Here is a 19,896-nt window from a genome sequence, read left to right as displayed (position 1 = left end):
GATCCTATATACAGATACAACATCTCCTCTGTGTAGTGTACGGCTTATACTGATCCTATATACAGATACTTCCATCTCCTCTATGGATCTTTGTATCTCCCTCAGTGTTATTATTGGCGCCTTTGTTGAATCTCTGATTAGTGCCCTCATTGCCCGGTCTTGTAGTTTTTGGTGGGCGCCTTCTCTTGTCAGGTTTGTAGTTGTGCCATATACTTTCCTTTTCTTATAATGGATTTAATGGTTTTCCATGGGATGTTCAAAGTTTGGGATATTATTTTTTATTTTATTTTTTATAACCCAACCCTGATCTCCACTTCTCTACAACTTTTTCTCTGACCTGTTTGGAGGGCTCCTTGGTCTTCATGTTGCTCAGTGGTGTTGTAGACTCGGGGGTCTTTCAGAACAGGTGTATTCATACTGACGTCATGTGAAAATCTATTATAATTCCAGATTGTAATGCAACAAAACACTAAAAGGGGTGAACACTTTTGCAAGGCACTGTATACTTGAGGCTTCACCATCAATGACCATTATTTTATTATTTTGCAGATCTCTTTATTCTGGCTTTTCACCACCGTATGTCAAACGTGGGACATTCCCTTACAGTCAGCTCTGCTAATAAAAGGTGAACCGCTGGGCTTTACAAGATCTACCCACAGACAAAAACGATCAGAGACATTAAATGGAGCCGTAACCTGCAAAGAAGATGAATACAGACCTAGGAAGTCAAAACACTGCTGCAACAAATGTTTGGCGGGTGAGTAGGTGTAGATATTAAAGGAGCACTAACTCTAAAGCAATCATGTTATAGTTGTAAAAAAGGCTTCAAAAATTCTGGTATTGGTCCTGGCATTAGGGATTCTGGGATTATCTCTTCCACACACCCGTCACAGTTCTACTTTACCCATTGGTGACTTCCTCCATTCTAGGAAACAAGTCCTTAAAAGGGTTGTCCAGGCACGAGGCGGTTTCTCATACTGATGACCTATTCACAGGATAGGACATCATCCCTTTGTACTTTACACCGTGGGGGTGAAGGAGCCCTGGATCACTGGGAAGGGACAGATAACGTCAAAATTATACTCGGCCAGCTAACTGTAGGGGCCACCTCTAAATCCAGTCTTCAGTATAGAGCGGAGGGTGGGCTGAGAGGGGCGTGACGTGCTTGACCCCTCGGTCTGACCCTGTCCGGAGTAGCAGACTTTACTTTCTCCAGACCAGAAAGCAGAAGGCGGCAGAAATTGTTAAATTTTTTTTCCACTGCAAAGTTAATTGTATGAGCAACCAACACCCAACCAGCCCCTCGTAAGACGTCCCTCCAGCTCACAGCTCCACTTATCATCACACCCCACACAATGACATTATAGCCTGCAGATCTATGTGCAACCGCAATGATAGTGATCATAGGACCTCACAGGGGGCTGAGGTCTGAGGTTTCACGCTTCTGCAGCTAGTAGGGGAGGTATAGGGTGATGAACGAGTACCCGGGCGTGTAGTGTGGTCATGATGACTAAAGCTAAAATGAAAGTCATGGACTGCAGGTTATGAGAATCCTCTCCATGTCATGATATCTGTGGTTATGATAAAGCAGAATATACAACAAAAGGACACAAAAGATGTGACACGTTCTGCATTCAAAACACCCCAACCGTGCCATCATAAATCCTGGCAAGTGTCCAAAGAATGACAGCCCCTGTGCCCCCATAATAACCAATCTGACTCCATAACAGTGACTGCCAGGGCCCCCATAATAACCAAACTGTCTCCATAAAAGGGACTGCCAGTGCCCCCATATCAACCACATTGTCTCCATAACAGTGACTGCCAGGGCCCCCATAATAACTAAACTGTCTCCATAAGAGTGACTGCCAGTGTCCCTATAACGACAACCACAGTGTCTCCATAACAGTGACTACCAGTGCATAATGATAACCATAGTTTCCCCATAACAGGGACTATTAATGCCCCATAACAACTACACTGTCTCCATAACAGTGACTACCAGTGCCCCATAATGATAACCACAGTTTCACCATAACAATGACTGGTAGGGCCCCCATAATAATAACCACAGTCTCCATAACAGTGACTACCAGTGCCCCCATAATGATAACCACAATTTCCCCATAACAGTGACTAATAATGCCCCCATATCAACCACACTGTCTAAATAACAGTGACTCCCAGTGCCCCCATAACAACAACAGCTTCTCTATAAAACAATGACAGCCTTCCATAGAGGCTCTGGAGGCCAAATGTATGGAGCTATTTACATCTCCAGTTAAAAACAAACCCTGTGTGCCTCTGAATGAAATGAGAAGCATATGGAGGTACCGTAGAGGAACTGTATAAGGTGCTATTTTTCCTGTCAAAACTAAGGACGTCTCGTGAACCAAACACACCCCACTGACTTACAATAGTGCGACAGATCCAGCTTGTGTGAACAGAGCCGAACACCCCCAGTGCCTCAAAGCAGCCACAGTGTATCACTAAGAGAGCCAGTCACAGTGCTCCCACAAATTGCCCCCATGAGAGCCATCCACAGTGCCCCTATAAGTGAGCATATCAGTGTCCCCATAATAGTACCCACCTAAGAGCGCTAGTTACAATGTCTGAGTAACAGTGCCCCCATAAGAAGGCCAGCCACAGTCTCCTGGTTTGAGTGGTTTTCTTCTGTCAACAAGTTGGCAATTCTATTGAGCTATTTTTTAGTTCTATCTATTTTTGGGGAGACTGTGTGACAATCAGTATGGGCGCGATCACAGCTCCCACAGGGATTACCCAGATTTCTTAGAACCCTAAATGGGAAAGCAGCCTAGTACTGCAGCAATATGAGAGCGGGGGGTGTATCACTGCATAGCTTTATAGACTTGCCATTCAAGAGTCTGGGAAAGCTGGGTGGGAAGCGGTGAGTTACTCCATGATGTTGGTCTGAATAGCATGGCTTAAGGAACATGTCTTTTTTTAGCATGAGATGTTTCCATATCCGGATGCATGTGGATTGCCAAGATTAGTGGAAAATGGGAGGACGGAGACCATAAGAGAAGTCCCTAAGGCGTCTAATATTGTGCCAAGCAGACAAGAATGAGAACCAAGAAAAAATAATACGAGCTAAAGAGCAAATAGGCTTGAGAATATTATCACCCCCGCCAAGATTTCCCAATAACATCTTACAACACATCAGGCTACGCCCGTCGTCCCAGACGCACCTGAACCTGATCATTGGGAGCGTCACATTCCTAGACCTGGTATAACTGCAGGGTTAATGATACACGACTCCATACAGAATATTATTTAATGATAACATGCAGATTCTGAGTTTATCCCCGGAATACAGTCTGCCTTAAAGGAACAGTCTGGGCATAACTGATATACACTGTGTTATGCCCAGTGCAGGGCTTGTGGGGGCGGAGCATGACACATGAATTTTCTCATGCACCTCCCCCTCTGGCCCTCCACTAGCCACTAGCTATATCTCAAAGAATAGGTTTTGCCCAGTGTGTCCCTTTAAATGGCAGTCTATAGTCTGCTGGTGGGTTGGTTCGAAACTCCTACAGCTCGAGGTAGAGTTTCTGATGATAAATCTCCATCATTGGACAGACATCTTAGGGCTCTATGTATTATATTAAAGAATGCCCCCTTAAACAATAAGAAGCATCTACAGGGGCCCCTAATTTTGCGTCCTTGCTTGCGTCCCTCTTTTTCTCTGATCAGGAACCTAAAGTTTCTCAATGCATTAATGAATGAGCCTTAACCATCTCAGCCAATCATAAGCTCAGAAAAGGCTCAAGCGCTGACTCCTCCCCTTATGTAGACTCATTTATTTTGAGCCATAGGATGGGTGGGAATAATATACTTTTCTTCTGTCTATTTGATGAGCAATTTAAGATGTTGTTAGCCCCTGTTCCCTGTTATCAGTTATTTCAGGCTGGAGATTACACACAGGACATCCAGATTAAAAGTAGAACAAGCACAATTCAGACTCTATATCTCAGGATGTAGAATAGAGCTATGACATTTCTAAAAATACCATGTCTAACCATTCATTTCTATTGAAAGAAAAATAGAAGGAGAAGTTAGCTACTTCCTTCCTCATTTATGTCACCATTGAACTACTATGCCATCATCTCTTATTTTTCAACTTGTCTGGCCATTACATTGTTTAATCTGTTCGATCTCTGTACAGTGGCAGGGATCTCTTACAGTTACTGAGAGAGGGAGGGGGAGGAGCCTCTAGGTGACTGGGTGACAGAAAATCAGCCCTGTGAGTGCTAATATGGCTGACAATAGTAGTTCTAAAGATAGTTACTTCCCATCCTAGAAAATTGAAGCAGGAGACTGCTACAAAAAACAACTACAACTAATCTGATCAGACAAAAAAATTGCAGGGTTCAGGGCAGAGGCGTAACTTGAAGCTCCAGGCCCCCAATAGAAATGTATTATAAGGCCCCCACCTACCATGTGCCATTTATAAAACTGGTGTGTTATGTGACAAAGAGGCTTTTGGGCACACTCAGGCACCAGGGACCGGTTGTGACTGCTACCTCTTCATCCCTTATAGCTACACCCCTAATTGTGATAGAGGAATTAAACGTTTGGATGGGGAAACCTTTAAAGAAATATGTATGTTAATAATACCACAGGATATACTGGTAATGTGACATTTTCCGGTTGTGAATAGAGCTCGGAAATATAATTATCCCCGATTACGCCTATTTCACCTACTAGGTTGAGCCTTCGAATATGGAGGATTACAGAACATACAACATGCAATCAGCTGAGAATGAGTTTAACTCATGAGTCAGTCAACTCCATTCACCACTAGGAGGAGATTGGGAGTTAATGCATACTGTTTATACACTGATCTCTATAATAGGACAGTATGCAGTAAGCATCTAAGCTCCCCCTAGTGGTGGCTACAAACAGCCAGAATGTTATCTTTTCATTCTATGTCTTTGCAGTGGATTCGGAGCACTGTATATAAAAGATATAATATGAAATGAATCAGCACAAAATGTTGAACATAGTTAGGTAAAAAATAATAATAATTAAAGTTGGTATAGACAATCACTTTAAATTAGCTCTAGGGCCCCCTCATTTTGCCAATCAGGGACCCCTACTCCATGACATATCTGAAGTCTGTTAAAATTGGAGGGTCACGTTATGTCAACGCCTCTACGTGCAGACATTGCATCCTATTAGTCACAATATAACCTAAGTAGCGTTGTGTTACTTTTGTATTGTAACGTGACCTTTCATCTTTGAATATTTGCTGCTGTTGACGGAACTTGTTTACTAATGAAAACAACCAAAGAAATGTAATAAAACATCCACATATAAATTCTCCAATACGTCTACTAGGTATTTATGTGTTCATGAGAGGAGCTGCTGGAGGATTAATGTACCAATAAGAGAATCTCACCAACAGTTCATTCATAGCAGTACAATAAAATACTAAATATAGACATATAACAACAGATCCGCCAACAGCAGTTTATTGGCAGTTTCCCAAAAAACATGAAAACTAAAGTGGAAAAAAAATGGTAATGAAATATATTATTGAGATGCAGAAATTAACATTTAGTTACCATAGGGCCATAGTTAATCGAAGGGGAAGCCTAAAGGGGTATTCCCAACTCCAGCTACAGAATATACCATAAATGTCTGATAGGTGCGGATATCACCTCTGAGACCGGCACCTTTGTTAAGAATGGGACGTCCTCAAAATCCCCTTCGGTCTGGTGAGGTCGGCTACCGGCTACCACATCCAGGCAGAGGACGGATGAAGAAGTAGCAGCGCATGCGCGCGAGCATGCTAGTCGATTTCTGTAACTCCCATAGAAATTAATAGAGGGAGCTGCGTACATGCACGACAACCTCTACATTCATTTTCAGCGTGGATGCTGCAGCCGAGTCACCAGGTTGGAGGGGGGTCTGGGTACCCCTGTTCTCAACATAGGTTTGAGTCCCAGAGGTGGGGGATCAGACATTTATGGTATGTCTATGATGGGAACACCCCTTTAACCGAGCAGCTGAATATTCCTAATTGTAATTGCCCTGAAGGCACCGGAATGTCATAAGGAACAAGCCAAGTCAGAGAGGGAGATGATTCACGCACCGGATATAAGTGCGGATAATAATAGATTCCCAGTAACCGGGTTATAGAAGTCCATTGGTGTAGAATATTGTATCAGGTTTGCATTATGTGACATATAACAGAGTTTCGTCTGTCTCTACAGGTTTTATGGTGGTCTCTGATTGTTCTGGAGAAGGAATGAAAAGTATATGTGAACCTTGTGAAAAGGACTACTATAGAAAGAGTCCAAGTGGCTCTAAATCCTGCTTACAGTGTGCAGACTGCTTAACCCGTGAGTACAGCTGCTCCCATTTCTCCTTCATGGTGGTGGACTAGAACGAACACCAGCCCTGGGTGGTCCAAAAACTATCTGCCACCACTCCATCTGTAATACATAGTGTCTTGTTCTGTGGTCTGTGTACCCCAAGGAGTGTAAGCCGCAGGTCTAGGGGGTACTTGTGATGCCCGCAAGTCATTCTCTTCTAAGTGTCCTCAGGCACTGTCCAGCCTGTGCTTAATATGGAAGAGTGTGTAGGGACACAACTTATTCACAAGGGTAACACATGATTTTCAATGTATTCATACATTTCCAGGAGGAATAACAGAGAAACGTCTTAATGCAGCATTCCAAAAAATAAAAAGATGCTCCAGCATTGTTCTTTTATGGGGATTGCGAGATTTTACTAAATTAGACATGTCAGATGAGTTAAAAAGCTGCTCTTTACTACATCACACAGGAAAGCTGACAGATCCTCTATACTACACCACACAGGAGAGCTGACAGATCCTCTATACTACACCACACAGCAGAGCTGACAGATCCTCTATACTACACCACACAGGAGAACGGACAGCTCGTCTATACTACACCACACAGGAGAGCTGACAGATCCTCTATATTACACCACACAGGAGAACTGACAGCTCCTCTATACTACACCACACAGGAGAGCTGACAGATCCTCTATACTACACCACACAGGAGAGCTGACAGATCCTCTATACTACACCACACAGGAGAGCTGACAGCTCCTCTATACTACACCACACAGGAGAGCTGACAGCTCCTCTATACTACACCACACAGGAGAGCTGACAGCTCCTCTATACTACACCACACAGGAGAGCTGACAGATCCTCTATACTACACCACACAGGAGAGCCGACAGATCCTCTATACTACACCACACAGGAGAGCCGACAGATCCTCTATACTACACCACACAGGGGAGCCGACAGATCCTCTATACTACACCACACAGGAGAGCTGACAGCTCCTCTACACTACACCACACAGGAGAGCTGAAAGATCCTCTATACTACATCACACAGGAGAGCTGACCGCTCCTCTATACTACACCACACAGGAGAGCTGACAGCTCCTCTATACTACACCACACAGGAGAGCTGACAGCTCCTCTATACTACACTACACAGGAGAGCTGACAAATCCTCTATACTACACCACACAGGAGAGCTGACAGCTCCTCTATACTACACCACACAGGAGAGCTGACATGTCCTCTATACTGCACCACACAGGAGAGCCGACAGATCCTCTATACTACACCACACAGGGGAGCTGACAGATCCTCTATACTACACCACACAGGAGAGCTGACGGATCCTCTATACTACACCACACAGGAGAGCTGGCAGATCCTCTATACTACACCAAAGGAGAGCTGACAGCTCCTCTATACTACACCACACAGGAGAGCTGACAGATCCTCTATACTACACCACACAGGAGAGCTGACCGCTCCCCTATACTACACCACACAGGAGAGCTGACAGCTCCTCTATACTACACCACACAGGAGAGCTGAACGCTCCTCTATACTACACCACACAGGAGAGCTGACAGATCCTCTATACTACACCACACAGGAGAGCTGACAGATCCTCTATACTACATCACACAGGAGAGCTGACAGCTCCTCTATACTACACCACACAGGAGAGCTGACAGATCCTCTATACTACACCACACAGGAGAGCTGACAGCTCCTCTATACTACACCACACAGGAGAGCTGACAGATCCTCTATACTACACCACACAGGAGAACTGACAGCTCTTCTATACTACACCACACAGGAGAGCTGACAGATCCTCTATACTACACCACACAGGAGAGCTGACAGATCCTCTATACTACACCACACAGGAGAGCTGACAGATCCTCTATACTACACCACACAGGAGAACTGACAGCTCCTCTATACTACACCACACAGGAGAGCTGACAGATCCTCTATACTACACCACACAGGAGAGCTGACAGATCCTCTATACTACACCACACAGGAGAGCTGATACCTGTCTTGTTATAAAACCTGTTACTTTTGGTAGATCTCAACAGTTGCCTATATAGGTTATTATACATAGGCTTAATATAATGAAATATATCACTAGATTTGCGCTTCTTTCAGAATTTGGCCAAATTACATTGAGATCCTGCACTACGATAAATGATACTGTATGTGGATGTCCTGCTGGTCAGTACAAGTCTAGTAACGAACGGAAATTCACTTGTCTGCAGTGCAGCAAATGCGAGAATGGGACTCCACACTACCCATGTAAGTTTTTACCCCCTAATTTTCTATTTACTCCCCTGCAACACTTTTATTTCCGCTGTTGGTTGGATAGAAATATGTTTGTTGTGTTCTCTATTAACAAGGATAGAGTTATTTTGGATTATCAGAGGCCGGTTTAAAGGAATTTTAACACGGTTTCTGAATGATTTCAGGTACAGCAGACCACAACACCTTGTGTAGATGCTTCTTCGACTTTTATCTTGACTCTACTGGAAAATGTCGCTCATGTAAAGAGTAAGTATAATAATAAGAAGGCCCGTGGTTAAAAAAAGAAATAAAAAATATCCTAAAAAAAAATCTTTACGCTCTGTTCACACGGACTCATTACTTGAATTTTTATAGGATCCATGACAAATCTATTACAATGCATTTAAATGATCCATAATGATCTTTACTTTTACTTCAATGACTTTTAATGGGTTCAATATTATTATGTCAGATATAGGCTTTTTTTTACTAAATATAATACTGCAGCACGTTACGTGTTTTTGACAGTCAAAAAGCAATGGAAACCTGCGTGAAAAGAACGGATGCAAGTGTGAACAGGGCTTAGTCTACTAGGACTATTCTATACTAATATTAGACTTATATCGCCTCCTAGTGACAGTAAGAGGTACTACAATAGGAAGGTTTTCAACGTTAGGGCTTGTCCACGCTTAACTGAATTGCTGCAAAAAAAATTCTGCAGCAATTCCGTTGAAAAAAGCAGACATTCCAATGCGGGGAAAAACGCACCATTACCTGCGGTTTTTACTGTAGAAAATGGTGCGTATTTTGCGGTGTTTTTCTCAATGTTGGGAGATGGTGACATCTCCTCTGAAAAACGCAGCAATCCTGTCCACTTTCCGCAGCAGGAATTAACATGCTGCGGTCCGAAAAATATGCACCACAGTTCAATTTCTGGTCAGAAATTTTACGCAGCGTGTGGATGACATTTGTTAACCCCTCAGTGACCACCGATACGCCTTTTCACGGCGGCCCAGTCTAAGCCCTGCACAGGTGTCCTGTGCAGACTGGAGCCGGGGCTTGGCTGTCTGATCGCGGCCGGTTAACGCGTTAAATGCTGCGTTCAATAGCGACCGCTGCATTTAACTTGTTTACAGAGCAAGGGAGCTCCCTCTCTCACCCATCAGCGGCCCGCAAAAGCAATCGCGGGCCTCTAATGGGGTGTCATGGCAGCCGGGGGCTTGATAAAAGCCCCCAGGTCTGCCCTGGACATATGCCTGTTAGGACGCGCCGGAGGAACGTCCTAATAGATTGCCTGTCAGATTTACACTGACAGGCAATAGTGCTCTGGTATACGAAATATACCAGAGCATTATAGCAGCGATCTGAAGATCACATAGTAAAGTCCCCTAGTGGGACTAAATAAATAAGTAAGTAATGTGAAATAAAAATTATTAATAAAAATTCCAGTAAAAATATAAATAATACATTTTTCCCCCATAAAAAGTGGTTTTATTTAGTAAAAGTGTAAAAAAATAAATAAAAGTACACATATAGGGTATCGCCGCGACCGTAATGACTCAAACAATTAAGTTATTATGTAATTTAAACTGCAAGGTGAACACCGTAAAACAAACTACTAAAAAACCATGGCGAAATTGCTATTTTTTTCCATTGCCCCCAAAAAAGTCATAATAAAAGTTAATCAATAAGTCCCATGTACCCCAATACAGTACCAATCCAAACTACGTCTTGTCCCGGAAAAAACCAAGCCAAAAAATCACTACATTGATGGAAAAATAAAAAAGTTACGGCTCTTGGAAAGCGACGATGCAAAAACAAATAATTTTAGTTCAAAAGGGTTTTTATTGTGCGAAAGTCGTAAAACATAAAAAAACCTCTACGTACGTGGTATCGCCGTAATCGTACCGACCCATAGAATAAAGGTAACGGCGTCAAATTTAAAATGCATAGAACAATGGCGGAATTTCAGGTTTTTTTCTATTCGCCCCAACAAAAAGTTTATAAAAGTTAATCAAAAAATGATATGTACCCCACTAAAAAGTACAACTAATCCCCCAAAAAAACAAGTCTTCATAGAGCTATGTAGACGGAAAAAATAAAACAGGAATGCGACTATAGAAAAACGAAAAAAAAAAAAAATAGCTTGGTCATTAGGGCCTGAAATAGGCCGGTCACTAAAGGGGTTAAGTCTCGGCCACTTTGCCGCTACTGTATTCTGCTGCGTATTTTCCATCCGCAATTCGGATGTGCACATTTACAGCTGCCCGGGGGGGGGGGGGATTGTGACCGTTCTTAATTATCAGGGTTTTACAAACCTCAAGTGATACACAAGAGTTGGTTTATGTCTCAGGAGCATTTATGGGAATTGTGGTGTTTTTATCACATCAGGTAACGATGAATTATTTTTTTTAGGTGTAACGATACAGATGACTGTAGAAATCACTGCCCGCAGCCGCCGCAGCTGCCAGTTGAAAAGCCAGAAGGTAAGTGTGAATGACGGTCGCTAAAACATGTGCAGTCATCTCCAACCTGCGGCTCTCCAGCTTCTTGCCAAACTACAACTCCCAGCATGCGAGTTCACTTACGCTATTCTACTAATATATTAAGGACTTGCATTGTGAAAATACCGATCAATTACGGATGGACAATACGGATTATTTTTCTTTTACACTTTGTTCCATTTTTGTTTCCACATTGTATCCGTATTTGTTCCATTTTTTTTCTTGAAGGATTAACTATTTGGATTGTTTTTTTGTTTTTTTTTTCCTGTTTTTGTAATGTGGCCGAAATACAGATGTAAAAAAAAATTGAACAATTACGCACATGGGAAGTATTCAAAAAATGAACACGCGTTTTAAAATCAACCTATTGTCTTCTATGGGCTGAAACCGGTACCGGCACGTACGTATCTGCTGGAATATAGTGCGTATTAAAAAAAAAAAATGCAGAAAAAACAAAAATGTGAATAATTTTTTTTAAATGTATTGGCGCCATTTTTTTTGAATGAAAAGACTCAATCAATACATATTCAATATACGGAAGTTTGAATGAGCGCGAATTGTAATTTCTCATAATGAAACAATCTTGTTTCCATCCAAAGGCTAAAACCGATACCCTTTAATCTGTAACTGAACTATCCAAAAACTTCTGACATATCAAAGTGACATGTCAGAAGTTTTGATCGGTGGCGGTCTGAGTATTGAGACCCCCACCGATCGCTCAAACGAAGCGGCAGAGGCGCTCGGGTGACAGCTGAGCCGCTTAGTTTCTGATCAGTTATTCTTGGAAAGCCGATGCAGCGGTGAACGGGCCCAAAGACTTTCTATTGAGCTCGTACACCAATTGCTCGGCTTTCCGAGAAAAGATGATCTCACCCGAGCGCTTCTGCCGCTTCGTTTTAGCGATCGGTGGGGGTCTCAGCGCTCAGTCCCCCGCTGATCAAAACATCTGACATGTCACTATGAGTTACCTTTTAATATTTCTCACTGCTGAGGGTTTGCTACAATTGCACCCAGTCTAGTCAATCCTTTGTGCGCCAACTACAACAGCTTCAATAATAATCTCTTTCTACAACGTATCAGTCTGCAGTACAGACTGTTTAGCACACAGTGGATACAATTGTAGCAAACTCTCAGCTGTGAGAAGTGTGTACAGATTCCTATTTTTGCTATTTACATGGAACCAAAAATAACCGCTTTTATTTTACAATAAATATTAAACCCAAATATTTGTATATTTCAGAAATAAACTTTGTTCCAGTTATCGTAGCGAGTTTACTTGGTGCTAGTATGCTGGCTTTAGTGACTACATTGATTGTCAAGAATTGGCAGAAGTTCTCGTCCACTTTCCAGACAAAGAGCCCTCTCCCCACAGTTGACACATCAGGTACAGTATATTAAATGTAGGGGTGAAGTTCAGAAGCGGGCCGTCTTGATAAGCGCAGAAATCTTCATAGAAATGAGACATGTGGGTGAGGAATTCGGCCGCCTATGAGGCCTAACACTCCAGTCAAAACTGATAACACTGAGTTATGTCTAGTACAGGACTGAGGGGGTGGAGCATGACACAGGCATTCAAAGAACAACATAGAGAGAATCCCTGTGTCATGCTCCACCCCTTCAGATCCAGCACTAGACATAACACAGTGTTCCTTTAATGGAGTGTTCCCCAACTAGGGCTGGGCAATTAATCGGGAAAAAAACGAAATTCAGCACAATTAAGCGACGTCATCTTGCACATTTTGTTTTTGTAGGTATTTTTTCCCCGATTTCAAAAGTATCTGCATCCTCAGGACACAGATACAGTTGAATCCAACGGTAGAGCAGGGAGCTGTAAGGTCCCTGCTCTACCATTCACTATGTATCGCCGGACACCCACGGCTCGACGCAGACAGGCGCGAGGCAGTGATGTCATCGCGTCGGTCTGCACCGACCCACACAGACCGGAAGAGCAGAGGGAGCTCCTCCACTCGCTGTTGGAACGGGGTTAGGTGAGTATGTATTTTATTAGGCACTATTGGGGCAGTGTGGGGACAGCTGTGGGACATTATACAGCATGGGGGCTGCTATGGGGACATTATACTGTGTGGAGGGCAGCTATGGGGCAGTTATGGGGGTATTATACTGTGTGGGAAGTTATGGGGGGTGTTATACTGTGTGGAAGGCAGCTATAGGGGCATTATAGAGTGTGGGGCTAGATATGGGGCATTATACTTTGTGGGGAGTACTTTGGGGGCAATATACTGTGTTGGGGCAGTGTCTGGGGGTACATTACATACAGCAGTATACAGCAGGCTCTGGAGATAAATATAAATTCAATGGTGTAGCATGCAAATGTGGGCGTGGCATGCAAAGGGGGTCTAACTATTCGTTCATTAATCGTAAGCAAAGTTACCGTACATGTTAAATTAATCGGGATTTTTATTTTGGTCATAATCACCGGACCCTATCCCCAACCTATGGCTCAGGAGTCACATGTGGCTCTCGGGATCCCTGCTGGTGGCTCCCCAACTGATGGCAGCAGCAGATACCATTGTTTTCTATTGCCACGGGCTGTCATAGAAGGAATAGAACTTGGTGCTAGGGTCAAAATCATATCACTAGGTCATATGTTTAATATGTTTATTCCCCGTTTTATATTTAATGTGAATCGCGACCTACAAAATGTTGGGGACCTCTATTTTAATCGTATTGCAGCTCAGCCCTGTTCTTAGCCCCTAAACTCCAGCTAGTGGGCATCTTATACATACGTATAGCCAATGACAGATACGATTTTACACATATATATATATACACACACACACATACATGTGCATGTTTTATGACTTGTTTTTACTTATTTGAATTTTTTGGTTTTTTGTAGGAAGCAGCCAACTGAGCACTCCCCTGGTACGTAGAACATGTTTGTCCCTTTAATAGGCTTATAAGAAGTGGGAACATTTGAAACAATGGACATTAACCCCTTTCTGACCTGTGATGTAATAGTACTTCACGGTTCACGCGCCGTTTCCACGAACTGCCGTACTATTAAGTTAAAGTAATGGTGCGGGAATAGGAGCTGTGCTGACACCATCACTTGCCGGTGCCTTCTGTATTATACAGCTGACATTCTGCTCTCACGGCCATGTACCCCTCAGATACCGAGGTCAATAACGACCAGGCATCTAAGTTGTTTGGGCTAGCAAAGGGAGCCCCCTCTCTATGTCATCGATACCCCATTGATGGCTGTCCAATCACTCTAATGCTCTGGAGGACCCAAATTTTGTAGCGTGTATATAGTACCGAGTGGAAGCCAAACCCATATGATATGTTCATGGGTCCACACACTTTTGGCCATGTAGTCCATATAGACTTTTACTAATCTCATCATATCTCATAAACTGGGTCTGTAAGGTTTAAAAAAATTCAAACTTAACGAAAAAATAATTTTTACTCCTTTTTTAGATGGAGAGCTCAGGGTCAACGTGTAAATTAGATCCTCTCCCAGGACACTCAATTTATGTTGCAGAAGAATTGGTACTTCAACAAAATAAAGCTCGAAATTCCACACTTCCATTGCCGGACATCACATTACAGACCCAGACACCATGCCTAAACTGTGAGTAATGGTATAAGTGTCTACATAGTAGGAGGTGTCTTGGTCAATCATAATCTTCGTTAGATTTAGGTAGTGTCAGGAAAGGTCAACTAAAATAAATTCCAGGTAGACAATGGACTGGAAAAAAGGTTGGTCCAAAGCTACGAGGAAGATTTTCATGTAGAGGGTGGACCAGAAAGAGGACTGAACCAGTGCTATGAATTGATTATGTCGATTTCCAGAGAGAAGGTAGATGGGAAAGACGTCTGGACCTTTCAAAAAAAGTCAGACCTGAAAGACAATCAACCAAAAGTAGTCTACAGAAATAATGGTTGTGCTTTGAATATAGACACATTTTTGGAAATTGTATTATAGTGTGATTTTTTTTTTTTTTACTATCTTGTGGCACTGGGGTCATGAATTGAATTATATATATTATAACCCGTTATAGGACAGTGTACTCACCACTCCTTGAATTTTTTGTGATAGAAGTAGAAAAATTATAGAAGTCAATTACATTTTTGGTCATTTTTTTTATCTGGTCTATGCTTTTAGGTCCGGAAGTCCTCTACAAAATCATCAAATGCATTCCCGTTGGCAGCTGGAGAGAGTTTATCCGCCGTTTGGGTGTCACTGACCATGTCATTGAGACATCCGAGCACGACTACAGACATTACAAGGAAGCTCAGTATGCAATGCTCTCCGTTTGGGTCAACAATGCCGGTTCATCTGGAGCCACAAGGAACTCACTGTTTCAAGTGTTGAGGGAGATGAACTTGGGAGGATGCGTGGAGAGGATCGAGGAGAGTTTGTGACAATTCTAAAGATTTGAGTAGCAATGTACTAACGTAGGACTTTCTAACAACCAGTTATTTTTGCTTTTTTTTTTTCCCATTCTCACAGAAGGCCACAGTTATACGTTATCTATTTTTACAGCTAAAATATTCACTTCTGCCCATCTCGAAATTCTCATCGAACTTGAATTTTGTGTCTGAAACTATATTAAGCTCAATGAATTCTTACATTTTTAGATGAAACGCGTAATCTGGTTCTTTAATATTGATGGTCTATTCTTAGGATAGGTCATCAATATTAGATCAATGGGGTCCGACTCTCGGGACCCTTGCTAATTAGATATTTGATGGGGCTGCGGCTCCATACTTTTAGTAGTGGCTGTGAACAGTATTTACTTGAATGGGACAAAGCTATATTAAGCTGTTCTACCAGGCACAGCTGCCACTAAAAGTACTTAGCTGTGCCTAGTAAGCAATGGAGACATATCGCTCGCCGGACCGCCACAGACTCTTCAAACAGCTGAAAAGTCGGACCCCTACCAATCTTATATTGATAGCCTATTCTAAGCATAGGCCATCAATTTTAAAAAACTGGATAACCCCTTTTTTAATTACACATGATCATTTGGATATGACTTGTTCCACCAAGTTCCACATGGTTGACCCATACGTATCGTTGTCTGGATATACTTCTATTGGGGTCATACAAGTATGAAACCCAAAGGTCACAGAAACCCAAAATAATCCAAACCGCTGGGTGATAGATGAATGATGACATACAGCATCAGATAATCTCATGAAGAAGAACACGCTTGGGTTGACGTTGACCGGAATCTCCAGCTTCTGGACCCATATCTACATGGATGGCAACCATTGCTCTGTTGTACCGTTTTCAGTGTTCGTCCGGGTCCCACCAAATGTCCAGTCATTGCAATTTCCATGAACAAGTCCTCAGATTACAAAACATTGCTGGATAAGCAAAGACTGGAACCTCCTCCTGAACATCTGGATGCAGCCAGACCTGATCTGATCATTTGGAGGAAGTCTTTGCCTACCTTGGATTTTGACCTCTAAAGATTGGTCTTACTTGTCTCGTAACCCATGTAAAAAACTCCCATATCAATGTAAAGCAGTATATATATATATATGTAATTTTTTTTTTCTTTAAAGCAAAGAAGTTGTATATTTTTGTATGTGGTTAAATCCTCCAAGTTGCACAATAAAACAAATAGAATGGCTTTTTAATGAAGGTGTAACCAAAAATGCCCTACAAAATATAAGAAGAGATGAGTCCTGAAGACATTTTTTACAACTCCTGAGCTAAGGCCCCATGCACACGAACGTGCTTTTTCGGCCGCAATTCCCCCGAAAATCCACGGGAGAATTGCGGCCCCATTCAGTCCTATGGGGCCATGCACACGACCGTGGTTTCCATGGTCCGTGAATGGCCCCGGAGCCCGGACCGCAGAAAGAACTCATTACGCCCGTGTTCTGCGGTCCGGGCTCATTGAAAGTAATGGCCGCGGCCACGCGCACAGCAGCGATTTGCGGACGGCTCGCGGCTGACACTCCGCCGCTGCCCGACCCGAAAATCACGGCCGTGCACATGGCTACGGTCGTGTGCATGAGGCCTAAACCTGAAATTGCAATCGTACGATTCCCAGTCGGCAGGTTTAACATAGATCTCCTGCATTACATAGACGTCTGCCTTCAAGTGTCAATTTTGAGATTTTTTGGCGGAGGATGCTCTCTGGTGGGAAAAAAGCGGGGTTGAAAGAAGAATGCATACCCTTCCTAAATTCTGGTTTTATTTGTCAGGGCCTAAATAACAGTTGCGTGGTCCTCGCCAACCTCTCTAAACCAAGAGATAACCTCAGATGACAACAAAAAGTGACCAAAAAAAATAATCGAGTGGTAAAATAAGTACACCCCATAATTCAGTAACATGTGGAACCACCTTTAGCAACAATAACTTGAAGGAAGTTTTCACATATGTCGGATTTGACACAAAGGTTTGCGCATGCTTCACGTGCTACTTATTACCACCGATTCAGAGGATTAGCACTATTGCACATCCATGACGGAAAGGCCTCAGATTTCTGCCGTGGATCATGTAGGAATTTGCGTCAGATTTGCAATATGCAAATCCGACACATGTCAACGTAGCCTAACTGTTTGCTATAGGATGTGTAGTGGTTCAGATCGCACTAGATTTGATGGGTGCACGAATAGGATCCCAAACCAATCATAACTAGAAAGAAGTATTCGGCACACAAGTTTGAAGTTGAAAGAATCTTGATTTTTGTTATTATGCCAGTAGCTTAGTGCGGTGTGAGGTTTCGCTCACGAAAGACCTTCATCAGGCACTGGGCCGTGCTGGGGACTGGTTTATCCTGGGAACAGCGCTATTTGGAAAAGGCGGCTGACCGCTAGTATAGGTCAGCCGCACCGAACTAAGACACTGGAATAATAACAAAAATAAAAAACAAGATTCTTTCAACTTCAAAACTTGTGTGCCGAATACTTCTTTCTTGTTTGCTATAGGAGATTATCAGTCTCGCACATCGTTTTGGAGAAATATTGGCCCGTTTGTCTTTATAACATGGCACAGCTTTCTTAAGATCCTGCCACACAGCCGGCTTGAACAAAGCTTCTTTCTCTGGGGCCCGTTCGCGGGTCCCTTTGTGGGGGATAAAAGCTTCTATTCAAGCGTGGTCTTATCTGCCTTGCTGCCGCACAACGGATGAGGGTGGGTCATTGAAAGATATGCCTCTTAGGTACTTGTATTCTTCATAACGACTCTACCTTTAGAACATTTCAGGATTTATCCGCTTGTTATGGTATCCCTGGAACAGATTTCTATAAGTACCTCTGTATCAGACATGCGCTTTCCTCAGTGGATGTGTCAAGCCCGTTTCTCCCACGTCAAGCCATACTGTTTTACGCTAATAAACTCCCTAAGGTTAAAGAGACTCTGTCACCACATTATAAGTGTCCTGTCTCCTATATAAGGAGATCGGCGCTGTAATGTAGGTGACAGTAATGCTTTTTATTTAAAAAAAACGATCTTTTTTCACAACGTTAGGAGCGATTTTGGTTTATGCTAATGAGTTTCTTAATGCCCAAGTGGGCGTACTTTTACTTTCGACCAAGTGGGCGTTGTACAGAGGAGTGCATGACGCTGACCAATCAGCATCATGTACTCCTCTCCATTCATTTACACTGCACTAGCGATATAGTTATATCACTATGTGCAGCCTCATACACAAGCCCTAACATTACTAGTGTCCTGATAATGAATACACATGAAATCCAGCCTGGACGTCATGTGTACTCAGAATCCTGACACTTCTGAATCTTTTTTTGTGAGATTCCGGCAAGTGAAACCAAATCTCGTTTAGCTCCATGATCTCCAGGCTGGATTTCATGTGTATTCATTATCAGGACACTAGTAATGTTAGGGCTTGTGTATGAGGCTGCACATAGTGATATATCTATATCGCTAGTGCAGTGTAAATGAATGGAGAGGAGTACATGATGCCGATTGGTCAGCATCATGCACTCCTCTGTACAACGCCCACTTGGTCGAAAGTAAAAGTACGCCCACTTGGGCATTAAGAAAGCTCATTAGCATAAACTTAAATCGCTCCTAACATTGTGAAAAAAGATCGTTTTTTGTAAATAAAAAGCATTACTGTCACCTACATTACAGCGCCCATCTCCTTATATAGGAGACAGGGCACTTATAATGTGGTGACAGAGTCTCTTTAAAGAGGCTCTGTCACCAGATTTTGCAGCCCCTATCTGCTATTGCAGCAGATCGGCGCTGCAATGTAGATTACAGTAACGTTTTTATTTTTAAAAAACGAGCATTTTTGGCCAAGTTATGGCCATTTTTGTATTTATGCAAATGAGGCTTGCAAAAGTACAACTGGGCGTGTATAAAAGTAAAAGTACAACTGGGCGTGTATTATGTGCGTACATCGGGGCGTGTTTACTACTTTTACTAGCTGGGCGTTCTGATGAGAAGTATCATCCACTTCTCTTCAGAACGCCCAGCTTCTGGCACATCACGCTGTGACGTCACTCACAGGTCCTGCATCGTGTCGGCACCAGAGGCTACAGTTGATTCTGCAGCAGCATCAGCGTTTGCAGGTAAGTAGCTACATCGACTTACCTGCTAACGCCGATGCTGCTGCAGAATCAACTGTAGCCTCTGGTGTCGATGTGTCCTCGCTCGTCTGACACGATGCAGGACCTGTGAGTGACGTCACAGCGTGATCTCTCGAGAACACGCTGTGTCTGCACTGCCAGAAGCTGGGCGTTGTGAAGAGAAGTGGATGATACTTCTCGTCAGAACGCCCAGCTAGTAAAAGTATTA

The 19,896-nt window shown here is 42.9% G+C and overlaps 2 protein-coding genes across 3 annotated transcripts in view; one reads left to right on the top strand and one right to left on the bottom strand.

The window, feature by feature from the left end:
- The window catches only part of TNFRSF1A (TNF receptor superfamily member 1A), a 30,523-nt gene extending 13,763 nt beyond the window's left edge, over positions 1–16,760 (top strand). Inside the window, exons 2-10 of the mRNA XM_075842983.1 lie at positions 550–757; positions 6,240–6,368; positions 8,512–8,658; positions 8,829–8,910; positions 11,059–11,129; positions 12,388–12,531; positions 14,008–14,033; positions 14,589–14,742; positions 15,277–16,760. Coding sequence (XP_075699098.1) covers positions 550–757; positions 6,240–6,368; positions 8,512–8,658; positions 8,829–8,910; positions 11,059–11,129; positions 12,388–12,531; positions 14,008–14,033; positions 14,589–14,742; positions 15,277–15,536 — 1,221 coding nt within the window. The 3' untranslated portion in view covers positions 15,537–16,760. The remainder of the gene's footprint in view (positions 1–549; positions 758–6,239; positions 6,369–8,511; positions 8,659–8,828; positions 8,911–11,058; positions 11,130–12,387; positions 12,532–14,007; positions 14,034–14,588; positions 14,743–15,276) is intronic.
- The window catches only part of LTBR (lymphotoxin beta receptor), a 244,841-nt gene that overhangs the window by 212,813 nt on the left and 12,132 nt on the right, over positions 1–19,896 (bottom strand). The window lies entirely within an intron of this gene.

Source organism: Rhinoderma darwinii, chromosome 11, assembly GCF_050947455.1.
Source record: "Rhinoderma darwinii isolate aRhiDar2 chromosome 11, aRhiDar2.hap1, whole genome shotgun sequence".
NCBI classification, from domain to species: domain Eukaryota; kingdom Metazoa; phylum Chordata; class Amphibia; order Anura; family Rhinodermatidae; genus Rhinoderma; species Rhinoderma darwinii.
This window is presented reverse-complemented; position numbering and strand designations above follow the sequence as displayed.